Genomic DNA, 26,043 nt, shown 5'->3' with positions numbered 1-26,043 from the left:
TGCGACCATTGTTGTTTGTCATTTTTATAAATGACCTGGAGGAGGGGCTAGAAGGTTGCATGAGCAAGTTTGCGGATGATACGAAAGTCGGTGGAGTTGTTGACAGTGAGGAAGGATGTGGCAGGTTACAGCGGGATATAGGTAAGCTGCAGAGCTGGGCAGAAAGGTGGCAAATGCAGTTCAATGTAGGTAAGTGTGAAGTGATTCACTTTGGTAAGAGTAACAAGAAGATGGGGTACTGGGCTAATGGTCAGATACTTGGTAGTGTGGATGAGCAGACGGGTCTTGGTATCCATGTACACAGATCACTGAAAGTTGCCGCCCAGGTAAATAGTGCTGTGAAGAAGGCATATGGCGTACTGGCTTTTATTGGTAGAGGAATTGAGTTCCGGAGTCCTGAGGTCATGTTGCAGTTGTATAAGACTCTGATGCGGCCGCATCTGGAGTATTGTGTGCTGTTTTGGTCGCCATACTATAGGAAGGATGTGGAGGCATTGGAACGGGTGCAGAGGAGGTTTACCAGGATGTTGCCTGGTATGGTAGGAAGATCGTATGAGGAAAGGCTGAGGCACTTGGGGCTGTTTTCATTGGAGAAAAGAAGGTTTAAGGGTGACTTGGTAGAGGTGTACTAGATGATTAGGGGTTTAGATAGGGTTGACCATGAGAGCCTTTTTCCACGTATGGAGTCAGCTATTACGAGGGGGCATAGCTTTAAATTAAGGGGTGGTTGGTATAGGACAGATGTTAGGGGTAGATTCTTTACTCAGCGAGTCGTGAGTTCATAGAATGCCTTGCCAGTAGCAGTGGTGGACTCTCCCTCTTTATGGGCATTTAAACGGGCATTGGATAGGCATATGGAGGATAGTGGGCTAGTGTAGGTTAGGTGGGCTTGGATCGGCGCAACATCGAGGGCCAAAGGGCCTGTACTGCGCTGTATTTTTCTATGTTTTCTATGTTCTCTATGTTTTCATTTGCACAATAATAAAAAATAAGGAGGGCAGTTGGGTGGAGGGTTGGTGTAACATAAACACATTGTGAAAGACTGATAGAACTGCAGGTGCATACCTTCTTGATGTACTGCTGGTGAATGTATTCCTGATGAAGGGCTTTTGCCCGAAACGTCAATTTTACTGCTCCTCGGATGCTGCCTGAACTGCTGTGCTTTTCCAGCACCACTAATCCAGAAAATGGTGATTTACATTACTAGAGTGGAAACTACTGTGATTCTTGTAGCTAGTGGGGGTGGTTCTGGCCAATTAGAATGGTAATAAATTCAAGTAACATGGTTTATTCATCCTGTGTGGAGTTGATGAGGGAAACCCATATTTTCTGAATTTTATGCAACTGGAACATTTTAAATCAGAATTTTGTCAGTTAAAAACAATTTTTTGAAAAGGCTATTATCTATTTGCATTCTTCGTCATTGAACCTTAAGAAAAACAATTCTTTTCTGACAACTGACAAGTTCTGTGCTATGATTTATTCACTCAAGTAGACTTCTCTGGTGGATATAGTGAGTTGAACAATGCTTTCCTCTGGCAAAATGCCTTGTGCTGCTAATTTGGCACCACTATTGATTTAGGCATGGGAAACTTCAAAAGAAAATAGCTTCAAGGTGTGAGCAGTAAGCAATAAATTTTTCTCACAGGGAAAAATAAGCTATTAATGGATGTGGAAGTGTCTATATAGTGGGAGGTTTACCAGGAACCTGAGTGGTTTGACAGTTCTTTACTTTTACCATTTTATTTCAAAGGTTAAATTGTGTATGCAAGCAATGAGATCAAACACTGAGAGAAGGATAGTGCTCTGTCATGGCTAACAACTATTTCAATCTCAATGTTCATGTGATAGATTGTGGTGAAGATATTTTCAGCCTCCTTGTTTTCCAATTCTTGGAAAAGAGGCAGAGTGTTTTCAACTGACAGTGGGTCACTTGAGGCAGATGATAATAAAACAGAAAGTGCTAGAGAAACTCAGCAGGTCTGGCAGCATCTGTGGAGAAACAGAGTTGATGTTTCGAGTCCTGTATGAATCTTCTTTGGATCTGAAAGGAGCTGGAAAGTTATGGTAAATTTGCGAAGGACAGAGGGCGGAGAGGAGCAAGTGCCCAGAACAAGAGACAAAGGACAGCGATAGCAGTAAAGGAGTCATGGAGACATAAAATAGCTATAAACATTCAGTGTGAAAAGGAGACAATGGGTTGGCTGTGGTGAGAGCAAAGCCACCAAGACACAGACATTACATGGAAGGATGGGGGAATCTATTAGAAATGGAGAACAGAGGTCAGACACTGAAGTTGTGAGTCTCAATGTTGAGTTCTCGAGGCTGTAAAGTGCATAAATGGAAAATCATGTACTTTTCATTATGTTAAGTTTCAAAAGAACACTGCAGTAGGCCAAGGATGGATATGTTGACATAAAAGCAGGATGGTTTATTGAAATAGCAAGTAACTGGATGGTAAGGGCCATTCCTATGGTCAGAGCAGAGAATTTCTGCAATGTGTAGTCTCTGTGTGGTCTTGCCAATGTAAAGGGCACTGCATTGAAAGTGAAGGACGTGGAATCCAGCGTAACTTGGTAAGTTGGATCCAAAAGTAGCCTAGTGTTAGAAGGAGGGTGGTAGAAGGATGTCTGTGTGACTGGAAGCTGATGTCCAGTGGCTTACCACAGGGATCAATGCTGAATCCCATATTCTCTGTGATATTTAGAAGAAAAGGTAGTGGAGGAGATGACATGTAAGCTTGTGGATGACAAAAGCTGGGATGATGACTGACAGGAGGAAGGTTACGGGAATATATAGACAGATTGGTCAGATGGACAGATCCGTGGCAGATGGAAGTTAACTCTGATAAGTGTGAAGTGATGCACCTTTGAAGAAATAATAAAACAAGGGAGTACTCAATGAATGGCAGAACACTACAAAGCTCAGAGAAACAGAGAGATCCTGGGTTGTTTGTCCATAGATCCCTGAAGGTGGTAGGGCAGATTTATAGAATAGCTAAAAGGGCATATGGGACACTTGCCTTTATCAGGTTTGGCATAGATTATTAGAGCAGGGAGGTTATGATGGACATGTACAGGACTTTGGTTAGGCCATGTTTGCAGTGTACATGCAGTGCTGGTCACTGCCCCACTGAAGGGGTGCAGAAGGGATGTTGCCTGTGATGGGGCAGTTTGACTATGAAAAGAGGCTAGTTATTTTCTTTGGAGCAAAGAAGGCTAAGAGGGGCCCTGACTGAGGCATATAGATTGTAAGAGGCATGGATAGAAAGCAGCTGTTCCCTCTCGCTGGAAGTTCAGTAACAAGGAGGCATAATTTTAAGGTGAAAAGCAGGAGGTCTTGAGGGGATTTGAGGAAAACATTTTCACCAAGAAGGGAGGTGGGAATTCAGAATACATTGCTTGGGAGGGTAGTTGAGACAGAAACCTTAAAAGCTTTAAAAAGTACATGGATGAGCATTTGAAATGTCGTAACATTCAACGTGTTGAAAAGTGGGCCGAGTATAGACTTTGATTAGTTATTGTTGGTGCAGGTTTGATGGGCATCTTCTGTACTGCAATTCAATGATTGTGAACAACAAATACAGTAGCCCAAAATGAAAGAAGTACAAGTGAAACACTGCCTTTCTTGGAAAATGTGTTTGGGACCTTGAATGGTGAGGAGGGAGGAGGTGAATGGACAAGATTACACCTTCTGCAAATTCATCGGAAGGTGTCATGGAGAAGTGGGGAACAGTTACGAGTGATGGAAGAATGGACCAGGATGTTGCAGAGGGAACAGTCCCTGTGCAATGCTGACATTGGAGGGGAGGGGCAGATATGTTTGGTGCTGGGTATCCTGCTGGAGGTTGCAAAAGTTGCAGAAAATGTGGAGACTGGTGGAATGGCAAGTGAAGACACGGCAAACCATATTGTGGTGCTGGGAGGCAGATTGTAACTTCTAATTGTAAAATAACCATTAGCAGACTGTAATGTTGGGGGAGGGCAGGGTGTAAAACCTGGCTGTGCAGCAATTCTTAAAGGCCTCAGTTTCCTATTAAGACAGATGTTGTAGTGGTGGTGATACAAAGCAGTTGTCCAATTTCACATGGTTACACAGAGACAATGTACAGACAGCACTACTTACTTTGAAGTGGAACTCTTGCTGCAAGAAGAGTCACAAAAGAAGGTCGACTAAGTTGGGGGATGATTGCCACAGAGGCACGTTTCTTGTCGCCATCACCAGAGTGGATAGAGTCATCCAGATCTGTCACATCTGACGACAAATAAGAATATCATTGACCTACATTTGAAGAGTTATGCTGAGTTGGCTGGATATTTTGTGAGGCCTACCAGGCTTGGCACACACCTAAACTGGCAACTGCTGCACTGCCTTAGTAATACCACTGAATTGTTGTAAACACTATTGTCATTTTATGTACATTCTTTCTCTGTGATGTAGTGGTCAACCAGCAGTGAACTGACATTTGGGCTTTAAGTGTGATGTAGTCCGAATGCTTTAGGACACTTCTGAGCATGACAACGACTTGGAGTCAGAATGCTACCAACCAAGTCCAAATATTGTGAGTTCTAGCCCATCCTGAAGTCTTGAACTTATAACTATGTGATATTAAGAAAACGAAGCTGGAGACACAAAAACTGTTGCATACACCCTTGATTGATAAGTAACCAAAAACATGTCAGAAGTTAGGATTAATACAAGTTATTGTCTCTGAAGTGAAATATACAGCTGGTTCATTGAAGAAACAGTAAATACAACACAAATGTTTCAGTAACCATTTGGAAACAGTGCTTCAGTTTGGAATAATATATTGATCTTATGTATTTACTAACAGATGGATGCAGCAGCTTCATTGCTGCACAAAAGTAAAGCCATTTAACTTTATTGTTGTTTATTTATCATCTATTCATCGGTAAAGCCATTTGAATTCAAACAAACTTAGAAAAGTGGAATGAATTTAGAAGGACATCCAGTGACTTCTTACGCTGTATGCTTATAAGTTACTGATACTTTAAGTCTGATAGTTATTGTTTGTCTAGGAGAACTACAGATCTGTGAATAATAGCTGTTATTCCAAATGCTTTGACACAAAGTTCATCTTAGAGTCTCGGAGTTATACAGCACGGAAACAGACCCTTCCATCCGATTAGTCCATGCTGACCAGATATCCTAAATTGATCTAGTCCCATTTGCCAGCATTTGACCCATATCCCTCGAAACCCATTCTATTCACACACCCATCCAAATGCATTTTAAATGTTGTAATTATCTCAGCCTCCACCACCTCCTTTGGCAGTTCATTCCATACACGCTCTACCCTCTACGTGAAAAAGTTGTCCTTTTTAAATCTTTCCCCCTCACCTTAGACCTATGCCGTCTAGATTTGGAGTTGCCTACCCTGGGGAAAAGACCTTTACTATTCACACTATCCATGCTGCTTATGATTTTGTAAAGCTCTATAAGGTCACCCCTCAGCCTCTTACACACCAGGGTAAATAGCCCCAGCCTATTCAGTTTCTCCCTATAGCTCAAATTCTCCAACCCTGGCAACATCCTTGTAAATCTTTTCTGAACCCCTTCAAGTTTCACATCTTTCCAATAGCATTGAGAGCAGAATTGAACACAATATTCAAAAAGTGGTCTCACCAATGTCCTGTACAGATGCAACATGACTCCTATAATCAATGCATTGATGAATGAAGCTGAAAATGTGGTGCTGGAAAAGCACAGCAGGTCAGGCAGCATCCAAGGAGCAGGAGAATCGATGTTTCAGGCATGAGCCCTTCTTCAGGATTCCTGAAGAAGGACTCATGCCTGAAACGTTGATTCTCCTGCTCCTTGGAAGCTGCCTGACCTGCTGCACATTTTTAGATTAGATTTATGGGTGGCACGGTGGCACAGTGGTTAGCACTGCTGCCTCACAGCACCAGAGACCCGGGTTCAATTCCCACCTCAGGCGACTAACTGTGTGGAGTTTGCACGTCCTCCCTGTGTCTGCGTGGGTTTCCTCTAGGTGCTGTCCTGATTTGCTAACCAAAATGAAACACCTCACATTTATCTAAATTAAATACCTACTGCCACTGATCAGCCCATTGAACTGTCCAATCAAGGTCTCATTGTACTTTGAGATAATCTTCTTTGCTGTCCACTACACCATCAATTTTGGCGGGATGGGACCATTCGCCACTGCCCTTTCACCGCCGAGGATGCTTAGCCACCGCCCATTGGCCCCTGAGGACGATTCGCCACCGCAAGTGTTTGTAACTCATTTTTATGTATAAACCAATAAAATTATATTTATTTCACTTTTTTTTAATCAATATGTGGTATGTAGTTGTATAAATATAGGGGGCTGAGACGTATGAAAGAACAGGCTGGAGGGAAAACAATCTCTACATATATACATTTCCAGTTGCAAGTAGTCTCCAGAGGTCTAACGACCACAGTGAAGAAACGCTGGTGGCGAACCGGCAGTGGCTAATCGGCGGCAGCGAATGTGCCGTGGCAAATTGTCACCAACCCCAATTTTGGTGTTATCTACAAACTTGCTAATCATTCCACCTATCTACATGTCCAAATCATTTACATGAATGATGAAAAGCAGTGGACCCAGCACAGATCCTTGCAGCACACCACTGATCATAGGCCTCCAGTCTGAAAAAAAACCTATCCATCACCACCTTTTAGCACCGATATTCAAGCCAATTTTCTATGCAATTGGTTTGTTCTCCTTGGATTCTGTGTGATCCAACCTTACTAACTAGTCTACCATACAGAACTTTGTTGAACACCTTGTTGAAGTCCATATAGACAACATCTACTGCTATGCCTTCATCAGTCTTCTTTGTCACTTCTTTAGAAAACTCAATCAAGTTAGTGAGACACAATTTCCCATGCAGAAAACTATATTGACTCTCCTTAATTAATCCTTGCCTTTCCAAATGCATGTAAGTCCTGTCCCTCAGATTCTTCTTCAACAACTTATCCACCATTGACATCTGGCTTATGCCTGTAGTTCCCCAGGTTTTCCTTACCACCTTTCTGAAATAATGGCACCATATTAACCAATCTCCAGTCTTCTGTCATTTCACCTGTGGCTATCGATGATATAAATATCTCAGTGAGGGGGCTAGCAATCTCTTTTCCAGTTTCCCACAAAGTTCTGGGGTTTCCCTGATCAAGTCCCGGGGATTTATCCACCCTTATATGCTTTAAGCATCCAGCACCTCCTCTTCTCTAATATGGGCACTTTTCAAGATATCACCATTTAGTTCCCCATGGTCTCTAACTTCCTTATCCTTCTTCACAGTAAATACTGATGGGAAATACTCATTTATTTCCAGACTTTTATGTTGGGAGAATATAATGGTTAGAGTTGAAAAGTATGGCGCTGGTAAAGCACAGCAGGTCAGGTAGCTTCTGAGGAGCAGGAGAGTTGACGTTTCCTGAAGAAGGGCTTATGCTTGAAATGTCGACTCTCCCGCTCCTCAGATGCTTCCTGAACTGCTGTGCTTTTCCAGCACCATACCTTCGGGAATTGAGTTCACATTTGAAACTGGCTGATGGCTTAAATGTATGAATTCTACTTTGTGGATAATGTGCTATGTGGAAAGGGTTGGGGAGACTTCATCCAGTGGCTGATGAACATGAAGCTGCTACATAATTCAATGTCACCAGGACCTTGAAGTAGTCAAGAGTATCCTTCTGAGGCCGAGGCTGAATAAAAGTGACATAACGCCGCATTGAGCTGTGCAGTACCTGACTGATGGTGCTAGATGCTGACATTGCAAATGAAATGTAAAACGTTCTTCATCACTACGCCTTTAGCTTGATTCGACTCAAAATGTTAATTCACTTTTTTCTCCACAGATGCTGCCAGATCAACTGAGTCTCTCCAGCATCCATAGTCCTTTGTTTTATTTTATATCACAAGCGGTCTGTTCGTTTATATTATAGAATGAAATTTGAAATGAGCAAGACTTCCTCATACTCCTGCGTACTTACAAGGTGAATACTCAAAGATAGGGTTCTGAAATTAAGGTTTGGTTCAGAATAATGCAGACAACATGGTCCAGTTACTGTTCCAGCTGAGGAAGACGTGGAGTCACCTCATTGCTCACTGGGGACAGTTTTTACGGACTTGCCAAGTTGGTGCAATGTTGGTCTTACATCCTACTTGATATACTCCACTTGAAGTTAATGAGCAATAAGTGTTATTTTGTAATGTTTAAAATCGCTATTCCAACCAATCCCCTGGGTTCCTCACATAATGACTGATGGTAAAATCGCTCCATAGTTTCTAAGTAATTATGGCAAATATTTCAGAGCACTTTCACCCACTAGTTGGTGAAATATGGAATCTTTCCAAAATGATACAAGGCCTTAGCTTGAATACTGTGAACAGTTTCAGGCCCCTTATCTAAGGAAGGATATTGGAGGCAGTCTAGAGGAGATTCACTAGGCAGGTGCTAAGTTTGGACGAGGTCTGTGTTATGAGGAAAGGTTGTGTAGGTCGGACCTTTCCTCATTGCAGTTTCGGGGAATGAGAGGCAAACATATTGAAACGTAAAAGATTCTTAGGGGGTTTGACCAGGTAGATTCAGAAAGGTTGTTTACCCTTGTGGGAGAATCTAGAACCAGAAGACATAATCTCAGAATAAGAGGTCACCCTTCTGAAACAGTGATGAGAAGGAATTTTGTCAAGATGGTAGTGGTACCGTTTGCACTCTAGAGCAGGGGACTCCTTCATTCTAATATTGGATCTCACCATCACTGCATGCCGTTCAACAAGAGACCACCCTCACCCAGGATTTGCTGGGCAAATTTCAGGAGGCACTCCAGTTTATCCTTGACTCACCATTAAATTCCAATGAGCTTGAGATTGGTTGTGGTCAAGAGGTTCATCAGTGGCATTGGACAACCCACAGGTGGGTTGTGCACACTGGCCCCTTCCCACTTTTAACTTAATCGTGGGAGGTTTTCCACCGATGGAAGATTGAAACATTAACTCTCCCATGAGTTAGTTTACCTGCTTGTCATATTCCCCATGATAACGGACACAATTGATTTCCATATCAAACTGTATCATTTCTAAGAGTGATGCTTTCAACTCTCAATTAACCTTTTTACTAAGTTCGAGGAACAAAGAATTAAAATGCACATTGTAAATGAGTTTCTCTGTAGTGAGGGATTATAGGGTTAAAAGAGTTACTTTCCTATGAATAAAAGCTCGTTAAAAAAAACATTTAAAAAATTTATGGATTAGAAGGTAAATACATTTCATACTGCATGACCATAGCAGGGATTTGCCTCAACTCATAAGATGCGTTCACTCCTAAAGTCAAATGCTACTCTGCAGGATAAAACATTAATGTCATAGTTTTACAAATTTGCACAAACACTGCTGCAGTTTCAATAAGACAATGTTGATAGCCCTATAACATAATCAACTAAAATTTTAACCAAGCAAGCTGAAACCAAACCATATTATCAAATTGAAACACAATTAGGTGAATAATGAAAATTTGACCATCACAAGACTTGCAGCTTGCTCCTAATTCTCTGAGAACTGGAAGAGGATCAGACCTTATTGAGAAATTAATTGTAACACAGCCTTATTTGTAAACTAAAAGGATGGACTTATCTACCATTGAGTTATCACTCCAATAATGATGGATTCTCCTGTCACTTTGACAGATGAATGTTCAGCAAAAAGCAAGAAAGGATCAGTTTACAGTCTCTGTTGACATCTCATATGTAACATGAGACTAAGTCTGGACTTGCATAACTGATTGCAAATGCTGGATATGAAGTCAGTGCTGATGGGGTGGATGGAGGGGCTTTCTGATGAGCTGAATTGGCCTAACATAACTTTGCTGTCTTCTCCTCAAATGTTCAAATCACTCAATGAAAAAGACTTCTCCACTTGAATCAGTTCAATGAGGGTTTTCCCATGTATTTGGATCCAATTTGTAAGATCTGAAATTGGTGTCCAGATTATCTATATATCTGAGTTTGGGATGTCCAGATTTCCAAGGTGCTTTTGGTGTCTGTGAATTCACCATGTGAATTATATGACCAACCCAGAGAGCTGAGCTTTGATCAATATCCTCTCAATGATGGATATGGAGCATTTTGCAAATACCCTAGTGTTGGAATTTTTTATCCTGCCTTATGAAAGTGCAATGAGACCTCAGACAGTGATAATGGAATGATTCCGGTTATTATATTTAACATCAGTAGATTGTTCAAGTCTTGTACCCATAAGAAATAATGTAAGAAACACTTGCTTGCAGATTTTGATCATTTGTTCTGAGACAAATTCTTTGCCGTTTCCACAGTCTGTGGATGAGCCCGACAAGCTCTCAGCTTGCTTTTGCTAGCTGATGACCCATTTTATCATCCAGGCAAGAGATCAGTCCCAGGATAGGAAAGCTTCTGCACTGAGTGTAGTGGTGTGTGTTCATTAATGTCTGCGAGGTCTTTTGAAAATTCATTCACGGGATGTCACTGTTGCTTGCTGGGCCCACATTTATTGCCCATCCATAGTTGCTTTTGAGAGGGAGGTTGTGAGCTGTCTTTTTGAACCACTACAGTAGGTTTGGTTTAGATATCCAGCAATGCCTTTGTAGAAGGATTTCCAGGTTTTTGACACTCATGTAAGATCCAATATGCAACCCAATAAATAGCATAAGCATTCAAAGCACACATTGGATTTTTAGTTCTGCTGGGTTTGATTGAACATCTCTGATGATGAAGGTATGAGATTTTGAGTTCGACAATGATAATTCTCTCCTTAATTGGGACAAAGCCAGTTTTTTAGCTCTGTAATCTTCCAGATAGAAATTTAAGATACATTTATACTACAAATTGATGGACATTTTACTTAAACATTACTGTAACAATATTTGTACTTAAAATTTTATTTTCTACTAGAAATGTGATTGCAATTTCTGTCTTTTTCTGGAGCCATTAATGAAGGGATTGATTGCCTCACTACCTGTGAATTGCTTATAAAGTTCTGTAATAAGCTTTTATATTTTTTTAGAATTAATAATGTCTTATGAAATACATGAGCGAGGTGATGACCTATTGGTATTATTGTTAGGCTTTTAATCCAGAGACCCTGGTCATGTTTTGGGACCCGGTTTAGAATCCCGCAATGGTAGATGGTGGAATTTGAAATCAAATGAAAATATGGAACTAAGAGTTTCATAAAGATCATTTGATGATCAACATGAAACTATTGTTGGAAAAAACGCATCTGTTTCATTAATGTCCTTTAAGGAATGAAACTACCATCCTTGCATGGTCTGTGACTGAAAACCCACAGCAAGGTGGGTGACCCTTAACTACCCTCTGGGCGAGTATGGATGGGTAGTCAACGCAGGCCTAGCCAATGACGCCCTTATTCCACAAATGAATAAATCAAAATATTCTTCTGTATCATTAACTCATGAAACCATGGATGTAGGTTTGCTAGCTGAGCTGGAAGGTTCATTTTCATACGTTTCGTCACCATACAAGTTAACATCTTCAATGAGCCTCTGGATGAAGTTTCGTCTGGAGGTTCACTGAAGATGTTACCTAGTAAATGAACCTTCCAGCACAGCGAGCAAACCTATATCCAGAACCTCAACCTGAGCTACAAATCTTCTCAAAACTTGCTATTATTAACCCATTTCTGTATATATTTTGGTGGGGCGGTACATAACTGAGGAGAGATTCTTAGGCTCTGATAATATCTGTGTTGTTATAATGTGGTTGTGACTTGTTTTCAGAAAACACATTTGGAAGACTGTTCTGATCCTTTCCAAGGGGAGAGTTATATCAATCTTTTATACCATTCAATATTTTTAGGATCCATCTCTCAAAATATAAGTGGGAATAATCATTTGAGAAGTCTTACTGATCCTGAATGGTTTCACAGAGGGGTTAGGATTATAATCCACAATAGACATCTATGTGTCTGATAACTGTGGTGACTGTAAGCTGGAAAGTTTTAATTATGTACAATGCATCCTGATAAAGTACATTCTACCTAAACCTTATTCAGTAGCAGTGAATGAAATGTTCAGCAAAATTAATTAATTCATACTGCAGTTTAAATATTATGTGGGGCAGAGATAGTTTTTAAAATGATGTGTAAAATTCACATAGGCTTTAAGCCTAGCTCAGAGTTGATTTATAAACTTGCTGATCTGTAACAGAATAAATGCAATTAATAAATTTGATGTTCAAAATGATTTAAATGCTGCAATTGAGTACATTTTCATTTCATATTATCTGAAGTTCCTGAAAGAAGTTGCCTGAATTTCAAGAGAGTATATTTAATTAATTATATTATTCTCTGTGATGATTTATAAAAATATTATTCACACATTGGAATGCACATAATCCTTTAAATTCTCAGTACGTGCTGAATCTCACTCATATGACAGATGCTGGCCAGTTGGAATCTAATGGAGCTGCATTTTGCCAAAAATTCGCCAAGTGTCAATTGCAGAGAGCTTCATGGAGGGTTTCTCTCTGTGAGTTTCAGTGAGTTTTCCCATGCACTTTTACCCTACTGACCTCATTGCACTTAGATACCACACCCAAGCAATCTAGTGCTGACTAGCGGCCAATGTACTCACTGCCAGTGCCATATTAAAACCCCAGTGGTTAATCACCGCCAGCCAGGTACTGCCCTTCACTGCTGCACTTTCAGAACAACTGCTCTGGAGATAGTAGATGGATATAATCTGCTGACATGGACTTTAATTCCTGGTAAGTGGGATGGTAAGTGTTAAGTGGGAGCTATCCTCTTGCCACAGGTAAGCTGAAGAAACCATGGCACTGGACCCTGCCACTTTGGTCTGAAGTTGTCACCTGGTTCAGTGTGGTTTCCATAGTCTGGCGGTAGTGCATGCTTCATGAGAAGTAAGTCCCATCATCATCTATCCAACTCACACTCACTGTAATTCTGCTACTGTACATACTTCCTACCATGGCTCATGGTCTACCACTCTCACTATTACATGCAACATCTTCCTGCAATTGCTGTCATCTAGTGATGCCCCCTTCTACACTAGGGCGGTATGATGGCTCATTGGTTAACACTGCAGCCTCACAGCACCAGGGACTCAAGTTCAATTCTATCCTCGGGATGACTGTGTGGAGTTTGCACATTCTCCCCGTGTCTGCATGAGTTTTCTCCAGATGCTCTGGTTTCCTCCCATATCCAAAGGTGAATTGGCCATGCTAAATTGCCCATAGTGTTAGGGGCATTAGTCAGAGGGAAATGGGTCTGTGTGGGTTACTCTTCGGAGGGTTGATGTGCACTTGTTGGGCCAAATGGCCTGTATGCACACTCTTGGGAATATAATCTAAAAACTAATAATGCTGCATGCCCTCAGCACTGTCAACTCACACACTTGGGGCACTTTACCATCTTTCTCCAACATGTACCAATATTAACAGCAGCATCATCTTACTTACTCCATTTCATATCATACAAACATTGAATTCCAACAGTATGGAAGCAGGCCATTCAGCCCATCGGGTCCACGCTGACACTCTGAAGAGCATCCCACCCAGGCACACTCCCCTATCCTATAACTCTGCATTTCCCATAGCTAATCCACCTAGCCTGCACATCCCTAGACACTATAGGCCATTTAGCATGGCCAATCCACCTAATCTGCACATCTTTGTACAGATGGAAGGAACCGGAGCACCTGGAAGAAACTTGCACAGACACTGGGAGAATGTGCAAACTCCACACAGACTGTTGCCTGAGGCTGGAATTAAATCCAGGTCCATGTTGCTGTGAGGCAGCAGTGCTAACCACTGAGCCATCATGCTGCCTCCTTGTCTTAGTCCAGGAGAAAACATCCCACACAGAGCAGTTTGGGACAAGACAGGCATTGTGATGTCTGACCTTTGTTTCCTCAGCCCCTAAGTGGTGAGAACCCTTGTGGAAGAGGACTGTGTTTACCAGCTCATGTGGTGATATGAGGTCTTTGTGAGCTGGTAAACAAGTTAGATTCATTGGCATGTGCTGTGCTGCTATCCCATTATATCACTGTCAATGTATTATTACCATGCCCAAACTTCTACCCATATTTCACAACTCTTCCTCTCTCTTGCCTCCTATATACAACAGTTCACATACGTCTAGTACTTGCCATGAAGAGACCCGCCCCTCATTCCATCCTCCAGTTCTGAGGAAGAAGCCACAGATCCCTCAGAGGATGTGCCATCATGGCACTCTCCACCGGCTCCGATACTGACTCAGCAGCGGGTACTTTCGCCTGAGTACAATTGGGAAAACATGAGTTTATTGATACTGTGTTTCTTCTTGAGCATGAATCCAGGAGATACTCTTAAAATTAGTGGGTCACCATTTTATGACAGAGATGAGGTTCTCTGAGGTTTCAGAGCTCTACATCAGAAGTCAATGAATGTTGGATCATTAAATATTTTTAAGACGGAAGTAGATAGACCTTTGCCAGGCAAAGGATTCGAAGGTTAGATGGAAATGTGGAGTTTGTAATGTAAACAGATCAACTGTGATCTCAGTGAATGGCACAGGATACTTGAAGGGCCAAATGGCCTATTCTACTGCTAATTCATATCTTCATCAGAGGAATGAGAAACATCACATGAGTGGATAATGTTGAGATATGGACTGAGGATGATTGTGGGAAGGCACAAAAGCAAGACAATGTAAATAGTTCCACTTGGGCTCTAGTACAGTGAACTAACAAAATAAATATGTGATCTAATGCCTAAGATTTACCAGTTATACCTAAATAATAATTTTACCCAATATTGGGTTGAATGCCTTTCAGACATTCTTTCAGCATAGACAATGTTCTCTTGGTTGTGACCCTTATGTCCAGAAAGTGTGTCAAGAACACCTAATTTCTACTGTAGTGAATCCCTTGGTATGCAGAATGTAAGGACATATAATACACGAGCACCTTCAAGGGTAGAATCTGAGGGGGCTCTTAACTGAGGTCACTCTGTGCAATAGGCAGGTTGTATGGGACAGTGGTGATTTTACCTTCTACATTTATTACAATCTCTTCACTTGTCTCACAAATCCAAAACAAAAATAGAAATTGCAGGAAAAGCTCAGCAGGTCTGGCAGCATCTGTGGAGAGAAATCAGAGTTAACATTTCAGATCCAGTATCCCTTCATGAGAAGGTCGCACAAATCCTTCTGACAGTGTAAGATCCAATTTTAGAAAACGATCTATAACCATGAAGGATAAAGAAAGAAAAAGAAAGTCAAATCGCAATTTTTAAAATGCAGGTAAGTGTGTTTTCCTTAGTCTGTTGGCCTGCAGTTAATGATAATTCATCTGTGCAATTTTCCAGGTCAGAATCTTCCCTTGACAAAGCAATGGAAACTCTTGCCATGCGTACCTGGTTTGTGGGTCGGATGTTCCTGGAAGAATTTGGAATTTCATGTTGGTGCTCGTCAGAGGTCTTGCTCATTCTGCTGCTCCTAACTTTGAACTGGTTTCTGCGGCTTTACCTGCACTACTGCAGCCAGTGGCTCTGTCTCCAGGCAATTGGTGTCCCTGTCAACAAGTAGGCTTGCTGGTCTTCATATTTATGTATGAGATGCTGAGATACAGCTCAAAACAAACTTTTTCAACTTTGGTAACTAGTTTATTTGATCCTTATCCGAGGAATCAAAATGACATGACAAATGAGTTTGTGTAAAAAAATGACATGGAGTATCAATTTTATGTATTTATTATACCACAGTGACCTCTTGAAGAGTATATATTGAGAACTCTTATTTATCTTTGAAACATATTTCATAATCCACTGTCTCACAATCGTCAGTAAAATTCTGAAAGTAACTGCCGAGCTTTAGTAGAATTTTGAGGATGACAGTTACTCATCGTCATTTGATGCATACAATCTAATTAATGGCATATCACCAATCCCAAATTTTATGGAACATACAGCTTTTGTTTAAAATTGCTCCAAAACAAGATTTTCATCCATCAACCACACACTTTCCCTTCCCTTTCTGTCTGTTAAGAATTTACCATTCAAGCCTTAAAATAGTCATTGCAAACGGAAACTGTCTTCATGAAAAAGTGTCTTAATTTATTTTCAAATATGTGATGCCATGGCATAAAACCCATTGAAATGCATCATCCTGTCACTGCCCTGTGACTTTGGAATACAGATGATGCAGATCTCATTCCAGCTTCCCTCCTTTCTCATATGAAGAGAAACGAATCCTGCAACAAGCTTTCACAGAATTATTTCCCCTTCAAATAAATAGGTTAAATAACAAAGAGTTACTGGACCTGAAATGTTAACTCTGCTTTCTCTCCATAGATACTGCCAGATCTGCCGAGTTCCTCCAGTAATTCATGTTTTTGTTTAAGACTTCCAGCATCTTCAGTTCTTTGTTCATTTTTAACTGTTAAATTATGCTGTGGTGTGCTACTGTAAGAATGTTTAGCAAGTTCACAAGACTTCCTCATTCTTAATAACTTGGTAGAGCTTGGAAACCTCTTTCGTGCCCTCAGTTAAGACATAATTTTGTCTACAGAAGATAAGAGTCAGTGTTACAGTCTCTGGATAAAGTGTTGGCCACTTAGGACTGAGATTAGATGAAAATTCTTCACTCAGGCATTTGTGAATGTTTGAAATCCTCTCCATCAGTGCCAATATGAGTATATTTGATAGAATTTTGAACACTGCAAGACAGTGGGAAAGTTGAGTTGAGATAGAAGATGAACTTATTGAGTGATGGAGCAGGTCCAAAAGATAAATAACTTACTCTTTCTATTTCTTGTATTCTTATTAGCAGAGAGGAACTTAAGACAAACATATCACTCACTTGTCTGCTGGTATCTCACAACATAATTTTAAGTCATGGTCATTTGCCTACTCAAAGTTACTTTTTATAAATGTCTTCAGAAAAAAAAAGAGACATTTTTAAGTTCTTTCTAATTAAGTCCCATCCAATGATTTTAGCATGAAAAGTAAGTAAAAGGCATTGATACTGAAAATGGCAGCATTAGTTAGATCTGGTATAGAAACCTTCTTCAACTCAAACTCTTTTCAGGTAATTATGTTTAGTAGAGCAAGGTTGTTTTCGGTGGGATCATGTAACATGAATGCATAACTTATCTTCTGAATCATAAAATTAATTTATAGACATTTTTAACCCAAAAAGAAGCTATTTGGGCCATTTTATGCCTGTTCTGCTTGGAAAAGAACTATTCAATTTAATCCAGATCTTGTTCTATAGTCTTGCAGGGTGTTGCGTCAGTTAAATGCAATGTGAGTTTCTGCCTCTGACATCATTTCAGGCAGTGAATTCCAGATCCCCATCATCCTCTAGATGAAATAAAATCTCCTCAACTTTCCTCAAATCCTCATAATTACCACTATGTCTATGTTGAGCATTAATTGACCTCTTTGTTATGGGAAATAGGATCTTCACTATTTTAGTGAATTATAGGGCTATAAGAAATAGGAACAGAAATAGGCCATTTGACCCCTCGAACCTGCTGTGCCATTCCATAGGATCAAGGCTGATCTGACATTCCTCACATCCACCTTCTTGCCCTTTCTGCAAAACTATTGATTCCTGTACTGATTTAGAATCCATCTCTACCTTAAATATGCACAAAGAGTCTGACCCTCACAGCTGTCTATGCAAGGTGTTCTAAAAACTCAAAAACATCTGAGAGAAGAAATTCCTATTCATCTCAATCATAAATCAATGCCCCTTAATTCTGAGATTGTGACCTCTGATCCTCAATTCTCCCGTGAAATGAAATATCCTCTCAGCATTTACCCTATCAAACCCCTTAAGAATCCTATATGTTTCAATGTGATCTCCTCTCATTCTTCTAAGTTTCAATGAGTAGAGTCCCAGAATGTTTAGACTTTTCTCATAAATTAATTGGTCCTTTTCAGGGATTATCCTGAACCTTCTCTGAACAGCCTTCAGAAAAATAACATCTTTTCTTAAATATGGGGACCAAAACTGCTCTCAGTACTCCAAAGTGGTCTCACCAGCATCTTGTACAGTTGCAGTAAGACTTCCTTACTCTTATATTCCACTCCTTTGAAATATAAGCTAACATTCCATGAGCTTTCCCGACTACCTGCTGCAACTGTGCGCTAACTTTCTGTATTTTATGCACAACTACTTCAAGTCCCTTTGTTTTTCAACTTTCCATAGTTTTTCTCTATTTAAATAAGTGTTCTTTCATTCTCCACATTTTCCCACATTATTCTTCATTTGCCAACTTTTTGCCCACTTACTTTATTTAATATCTGTCTACAAACTGTGTGTATCCCTCTCACAACTGGCCTCTCCATTTATTTTTGTGTCACCTGCAAATTTGGCTCCAGTACATTCGTTTCCTTCTTCCAAGTCTTTAAGAAGTTGCAGTTCCAGCACCGATTCCTTGTGGACCCCATTAGTCACAGGTTGCCAACCTGAACAAGAGCCCCTTAATCACACTTGCTGTTTCCTATCCGTTAACTAATTCTCTATCCATGCCAATGTACTACCTCAAGCACCATGGGCTCTTATGACTTAACCTTTTGTGAGGTATCTCATCGAGCGCCTTTTGGAAGTCCATACAACACATCTACTGGCTCCCTCTATTCACTCTGGTTGAGACTTCCTTGAAAAGCTCTATAACGTTAGTCAAACATGATTTCCCTTTCATGAAGCCATGCTGACTGTACTTTATTGGATTATGATTTTCCAAATGTTCTGTGTTTATTTCCTTAATAATTGATTCAAACACTTTTCCAACAATAGATATTAGGCTAATTGTCCTATAGTTACCTACTTTTTGCCTCCTTTTCTTTTTGAACAAGGATGTTTCATTTGCAACTTTCTAATCCTCTGATGCTTCTCTGGACTTCTGGAAAATTACAACTAGTGCATCCATTATCTCTTTTAGCTACATCTTTTAGGATCCTCGTCTGCAAATCAACAGGGCCAAAGGATCTATCTGCCATAGGCCCCATTAGTTTGTCTAATACTACTTCTCAGTGACAGTGATGGGATCTAGTTCTTCCCCTGTATTCTTTAGTGTTAATGCACTATGCAAAGTATCTTCCACTGTAAGACTAATGCTAATTTAACATAGTCAGGGAATGTGGTCCTGAACTTATTGTACATTTCTAGTTGCCCTTGAGAAGGTATTAGTTAATTTCTCTTTTGAACTGTTGCAGTCTCTGTTTGGTGTAGGTACACCCAGTTTGCCTGTGGCTCAGGTAGTGATTGTCATCTTTGAAGTTCTGCTTCTAGATATAGTTTCTAACTGTTCAAATTCTTAAAGCAGAACTTCCTTTCCTTTCCTAAGAGTGTTATCAGTACCAACATGGAGGGCGACAACTGCATCCCTTTCCTCCAAATCCCAAGTTCCTCTCCAGCCCTGAGGAGATGTCCTTAACCTTGACAACAAATGGGCATCACAGTCTATTTGTGATTCACGCTGATGGCTGCAGAGAACAGTATCTATTCCCTTATTTATACTGTCCACACTCCACCTATTGCAATCCTATTTCCTCTCCCAATTGAATGGCTTCCTCCACCACAGTGCTGTGGTCAGTTTACTCATCCTCTCGGCTGTCCCCACTCTCATCCACACAGCTTGTAAGAATCTCATAACTCTTGGATAATATCGAGGACAGGGACACCTACATGAATCCCCATATCAGCCTCACTTACAACGCACCCTTTTGCCCTTGCAAGTTTGAATTGCCTAATCTAAGGGTGCGTCTGCCACTTGGAACGAAGTGTCCAGGTAAATTTCCTCCTGACTGATGCAGTGTAATGTGTGCAGCTCTGATCCCAAGATTTACAAGCAATAAATGGAAACACATAGTTCATGAAATTTTTATGTCTGCCTATTTTATCTCTCTCTCTAAATCCTAAGTGTTTTTACAATCTATATTTTAGTTTCTCTCCATGGTTTAAATTATTACCCCTTTCTTTACTTTTTGTAGTTTAGACCCTGAGAGACTCAGTGAGGATTCTTCAGTCTAATTAGTTTAAGAAGCTTGCTGGTGCTCCCATTGCTCATATAGGATACCCCGTAGTCGGTGCCACACTCGATTAAAGGAAGCCTCTGCTTAAAAGCCTGTAGGCACCTGTCAGTGAGGTGCATGCTGGGTGTCACTCCTTCTCAAGTGACGGCATAATATGGGCCATAAAGGGTGCAGTCTTGATATTGTAAGTACAGCTCGAATGATGTTAATTTTTCAATTTCTTTTGCCTTTAAGGTTCCACTTTTATCCACACACAGTTGAACTCAGCTACCAGAATTCTCTGCTGCATACTTGGGAGGAGTTGACCATTGTAGCCCTGGGACCTCTGACCTTGAATGTAGCTATGCTTGTTATGGCTATGATCAGATGGCTCTGTCATATATTATTTGGCTCATTCCCTTCCTTCTTGTCAAGGTTTATCTTGGCAATGGGAGTTTGGACAGTGCTTGACCCTCTGGCAATGTTTATAGTAGATGGCATCCTGGGGGTAAGTCAGTTAAAATAACTTGTACATGCAGACTTTAAATAGAATGCACTATATTCTGGAAAAGCTTTGAAAGTGAATGGTGCTGTGATGAAACAGACAGTTGCAGATGATTAGTATTTTGTCAGTAGATGGGATGTAAGATCACTAACTATAAATGTGCGCTGTGCTAGACAAAGTATTATTTGTCCATTTCATTCTGACTCACTGTTCAAATTCAGAACCATTGTGAAGCAAAAGACCAGCTGTGTTTCTTTGACCATTCAGTTGTAATACCATAAACATTGGAATTTACAATCCTCTCCAACTTCACATCCATGCCCAAACCCTTACAATTCACCGGAAACCATGTAATCTTCCAAGAACAGCAAAAAAAAAGAAAAGAGAAACACCCAAGGACAAATGTAGGTGATTGAAGATGGTAACTTTCTCCCAGACACTCTTTAAGTGATCAAAACTAGTCCAAGAGATAAGAGTGACCATCATTTTATAAAACATAGTATTTGTATGTTGCAATTTTTGCTTCAGTTTGCCCATGAAAATGTGCAGTGAATCAATACTTACCAGAGAGCTTGATGCATTTCTGACTGGTCCTCTTCAACACCTCTAATTTAAAAAAATTGTCAATGTGAACATTGTCTAGTCCCTTCATTATTTTAAATACTATAATATCTAACATCTTTAAGCATTTGTATCTACTTGTCACCAAGGTAAGCTTTTTCAAATCTCTCTAAGTATCTTAAGTGCTTTCATGTGGGTATCATTCTTAAGGATCGCTAGTGAATCTTATATAAAACATTGCTACATGGGATGCAGTATCTTAAGTGACATTTAACAAAGGATTTATACCAGCACAACATGGTGTGTTTTATTTTACAATGAATCATACTGGCAAGGCAAGCTAATGCCGTCATTAAACTCTTTGACGACCAGAGTTGACCTCGTATGGAAATTATTTACCATAAGATGAATATCTTCTCTCTCAACAGATGTTAATTCGATACCCAGTAGAGTTGAAGTGCACTTGATATTGGCTCTGCCCAGCTGCATATCACTGTATTTTCTTTCTCTGTCAAGCATGCATCCACTCCCCTATTGATTCAAGATCTGCTTGCAGTAGTTTTCTCTCCATTGTAACACAAAAACCAATTTTGTATCATTCACAATTCATCACATTGCTCACAAACTTGCAGATTGCCTCTGTCCCTGCAACACTGCTAGCCAGGTCAGTAAAATCAAAGGTCTTGGTTCTAATTTCTGAGCAGCACATGTGGTGAACAATCTTGAAGCACACCCATAATTATGAATAACCACCTTCTGCCTATGGGAATGCAACAAACTCAAATCCATTGCAACTATTTCTCACCAGTTTCATAAATTCTGCCTTACAGACTAACCTATTGTGAGGTTATTCCAAAATTTTATGTACGCAATATCTACCTAGGTCCAAAAGCCATGTGATTTCATAAAATGCAATCAAATTAATGATTTATGATCGCATTTCAGAAACTGGATTGAATCCTTTGCTAACATCTACATTATTTTTTCACTGGAGCATAGGAAGTTAAGAGGTTACTTTGTAGAAGTTTATAAAAAAGTGTATAGGTATGGTGAATGGCAGGTGTCTTTTCCCTAGGGTGGGGGATTGTGAGACGAGGGACTTATTTTTAAGGTGATAGGAGAAAGATTCAAAAAAGACATGGGAGCAATTTTTTTTACACAGAGTGGTTCATTTATGAAATGAACTTCGAAAGGAAATGGTGGATGCAGGTATAATTACAACATCTAAAAAACATTTGGATAAGTACATGAATAAGAAATATTGAGAGCATATGGGCTAAATGCAGGTAGGTGAGCCTAGTTTAGTTTTGAATTATGGTAATCATGGACTAGTTGGATCTAAGGATCTGTTTCCATGCTATATGACCTATGACTCTATTACCTACCATGCAAATCCGAAGTACTTGAGCATTTGTCCAGAAGATGCAAACTTACTCTAATTTCAGTGAACTGTTAAAGGCAAGCTTAGGCTGAGCATCTTCTGAATTTAGCAGAATCCACACTTACAGACATATCTGCCTCTCCCTTCTCTCTTCCCATGACTTTGCTCAGGCTCCGATGAAGATCAGTAATAGATAGATCCACACCACAATTCACTAAGGTTTGCTTGTAAATTCATTACCTGATGCCACGCATTAGCCAAATACTTTATTTTCCTCAGTATTTAAGACTCAATCTGCTGCTAGGTGCTATGACTGAAGACTAAACCAGTCGTGGTGTCTCTTGGCAAATTCCAGCTAAGTTCCCTATGTTTCACAGAAAGAAACTGATTTTGTAATAGGGCATGTACACTCCTTAAGTCTTGCATTCTTCATTGTACCTAACATTTCCAGTGATACATCACATCTGTCAGTGTGTGTGCCTTGTTTGAGTTTTCTTACCACTAGCAAGTTCGCAAGCTGACTCAGGAAGTGTGATTTGAAGGAGCATTTTAATATAATTGATGGTCAGTTGCTGTGTTTATTCCTCCACTGTGGACTGTTAGCTGTTTTAGATTTTTAATTCCGATACGAGCAATTGCCTATTGCATAGTTTGTAGTGATTCAAAACGAAAATGCTCGAGGGCATTTTGGACAAAAAGGAGTTATAGCACAAGGCAAACCAATACATGACATGGAATAGCTGGCAATATAATCATGTAATGTGGTATAAGGCAAGTGAATAAAAATTAAAGTTGCATGCTGCCCAATTCAATGTACATTTTAATACAAAGTGATTATGGGTGAATTTTCAAGTAAAATCCAACAAAATGATATACACTTACTTTGGCAGTTTGGCTGATCGAATGCGTGCAAGATTGAAAGGAATGCTTTTGGGGTCTGACTGCATTTCTTTCAATGAAATAAAACACGTACAATGCTGATAATAGAAAGGAAATGGCCTGCTCCATAAAATCATATAAGTTTTAAGTGCACCAGCCATTTTGTTAAAGAATAGAGCCAATTATACATTAGGAAGTGAGCTTTCATCTGCAATCTAAGCAGAAGATCCAAATAACATCATAAAGGAAAGAAGTTTCAGAGCTGCACTACAGAATGTCCAAACCACTTTACAACCAATTAAGTACATTTCATGCTTTACAATGTATGAAATCTGCAGCCAATTTGCACACAGCAAGCTCCCACAAACAGCAATGTCTCAATGACCAGGTCGTCTGTTTTAGAGGAGTCGATTGAGGAATTAATATTGTCAGTTGCCAAATGGAAGAACTCCCTCTGCTTGTCTTTAAAGCAATGCCATCAGATTTTTTATATCCTCAGAGAGCATGTGAGACTTCAGTTTAATGTCTCACCAGAGAGATGACATCGCCAAGTGTTTGAACATTCTCTCAGTACCATATTACACTGTACCCTGGATATCGAGCTCAAGAGTCTGGAATGGAACTTGAAACCACAGTTTTCTGACTTCAAGACAAATGTGCAACTCAGTTGAGCCATGCAGGATGGTTTGTGTTATTTTAACAGTCCTTTCAACTCCCCAAAAAGAACTTGTGCAATGCATAGCATCCCAGCTAGAAAATTTGTGTTCATGTCCCACTTTAGGACTTGAAGGCCAAAGACAGTGCATTCATAATGTGGCCAAACTGGCTGAATGTCAACTTGCAAATCCCTGTAATGAATGCTAATGTTAAAAGCGAGAGAGTTTCAAAGTCTGTTGTGTGATAGGAAGAATTTGGAGCCTCTGAAATCATTATCCATAGCCCTAGGGGACATCACGCACGCAAAACTGTATTTCTTCATGGTAACTTGCAATCTTTATGAGGCTACTACCTTGCTAGTGTTGGTCAGACTGTTGCCAACTGCAAGGGATCAAATCCTCATGCTGGATGGGGTGGACTCAGGACCTTCCTCCTTGCCTTACCTGTGGTGGAGATTGTGGCATTGTGGGTTGACCCTATTGTGTAATGATCTAAAACAGTTAATGTCAATGACTCTCTTAAGCACCACCCACTGTGGTGATGTCATAAGGATTTGGTAGCTTCAGAGCTGAAAGGAGTAAGACTCGATGTTTGGATCTTGTTGTCGCTGTAAGAATACATGTCATATTAATGTAGCTCGTATATAGTTGTAATCATGCAATCAATTATATCTTGGGCAGTACAGTGGCTCAGTAGTTAGCACTGCTGCCTCACAGCAGCAGAGGTTCAGGTTCAATTCTAATCTTGGCGACTGTCTGTGTGGAGTTTGCATGTTCTGCCTGTGCCTGCGTGGGTTTCCTCCAGGTGCTCTGGTTTCCTCCCACTTCCAAAGGTGTGCAGGTTAAGTGGATTGGCCATGCCAAATTGCGAAGCAGTGTTCAGAGTTGTTAAGGTTAGGTGCGATAACTATGATTAAACCCTCCACACAGCTTACAGGAAGGGGGTGGATATCGGTATGATGCTGTTCGGAGGGTCAGTCCATATTCAGTGGGCTGAATGGCCTCTTTCTGCACTGTAGGGATTCCATGATTCTCTAATTATTGAAAACATGAGCCTCTTCTCATTAGACAACCAATTGTTTTTTTCCTAACACACTGGATCAAAAAAAATGTTGGCACTAAAACCACCAGATAGCTCATACAACGTGATAAGTAGTGGTAAGGATTCATCTTATAATATTGTAGCATGTGGCATGGACTCCATTCAGCTGCCTTCTATTTGAAGGCAGAGATTTCTTCAGGCACAACTTTAAAAAGGCTGCTCAGGAAGCTTTTGAAAGAACTGAACTTTTTGGTCACAAGATCCAACAAGGCAGGATGTACAATTGATGGTTAAAAAGCATTTTAGACCTGGGAAGAGATTCACAGCAGCAGGAGAGCTAAGAATTCCATGGAACTGAAGCATTAATCTCACTAAGGCAGTTACAGAATGCATCGGTGCCAATGAGTTGTTGGAGTGGTCTAAGTAGAGGTTCAGTCAGACAATGAATGGTCATTGGAGACTCTGTGAGTCAATTCAAAATCTTTGGTCATAGAATCCCAACAGCACGGAAGCACTCAGCCCATCGAATCCACACTGACCCTCCAAAGAGCGTTCACCCAGACCCACCCTTTACCCCTGCAACCCTGCACCTCCCATGGCCAATTGACCTCAGCTGCACATCTTTGGACTGTGGGAGGAAACCAGTGCACCCAGAGCAAAGCCGCTCAGATACAGGGAGGATATGCAAACTCCACACAGACAGTCGCCTGAGGCTGGAATCAAACCCAGGCCCCTGGCGCTGTGAGGCAGCAGTGCTAACCACTGAACCATCATGGCCAAGGCAAAGTCTTTTTCAAAAAAGGGTGCAATTTACAAGCTGGGAAATGAGAAGTAAACTATGTGCTTACAAGTTGTATTGAATCTGACCAACATAATGACCACAAAGCCTAGCTGTAGTTAGGGAAATCAAGGACTACAGAAACAACTTGAAAAGGGTGGTTTTGGGAAAGTTGCAAAATCAGAATACAGTTAAAATGGAAATCTAGAAGCCTAAGCA

At 40.5% G+C, this 26,043-nt stretch overlaps 1 protein-coding gene across 1 annotated transcript in view; it reads left to right on the top strand.

Annotated features, from left to right (window-relative positions):
* ofcc1 (orofacial cleft 1 candidate 1) overlaps positions 1–26,043 on the top strand; it is a 306,357-nt gene that overhangs the window by 193,810 nt on the left and 86,504 nt on the right. The window contains exons 16-17 of the mRNA XM_072570820.1: positions 15,367–15,582; positions 20,278–20,530. Of these exons, the coding sequence (XP_072426921.1) occupies positions 15,367–15,582; positions 20,278–20,530 (469 nt within the window). The remainder of the gene's footprint in view (positions 1–15,366; positions 15,583–20,277; positions 20,531–26,043) is intronic.

Source organism: Chiloscyllium punctatum, chromosome 5, assembly GCF_047496795.1.
Source record: "Chiloscyllium punctatum isolate Juve2018m chromosome 5, sChiPun1.3, whole genome shotgun sequence".
Lineage (NCBI taxonomy): Eukaryota > Metazoa > Chordata > Chondrichthyes > Orectolobiformes > Hemiscylliidae > Chiloscyllium > Chiloscyllium punctatum.
The sequence above is the reverse complement of the archived record's forward strand: the minus strand, read 5'-3'. Positions and strand labels throughout refer to the sequence as shown.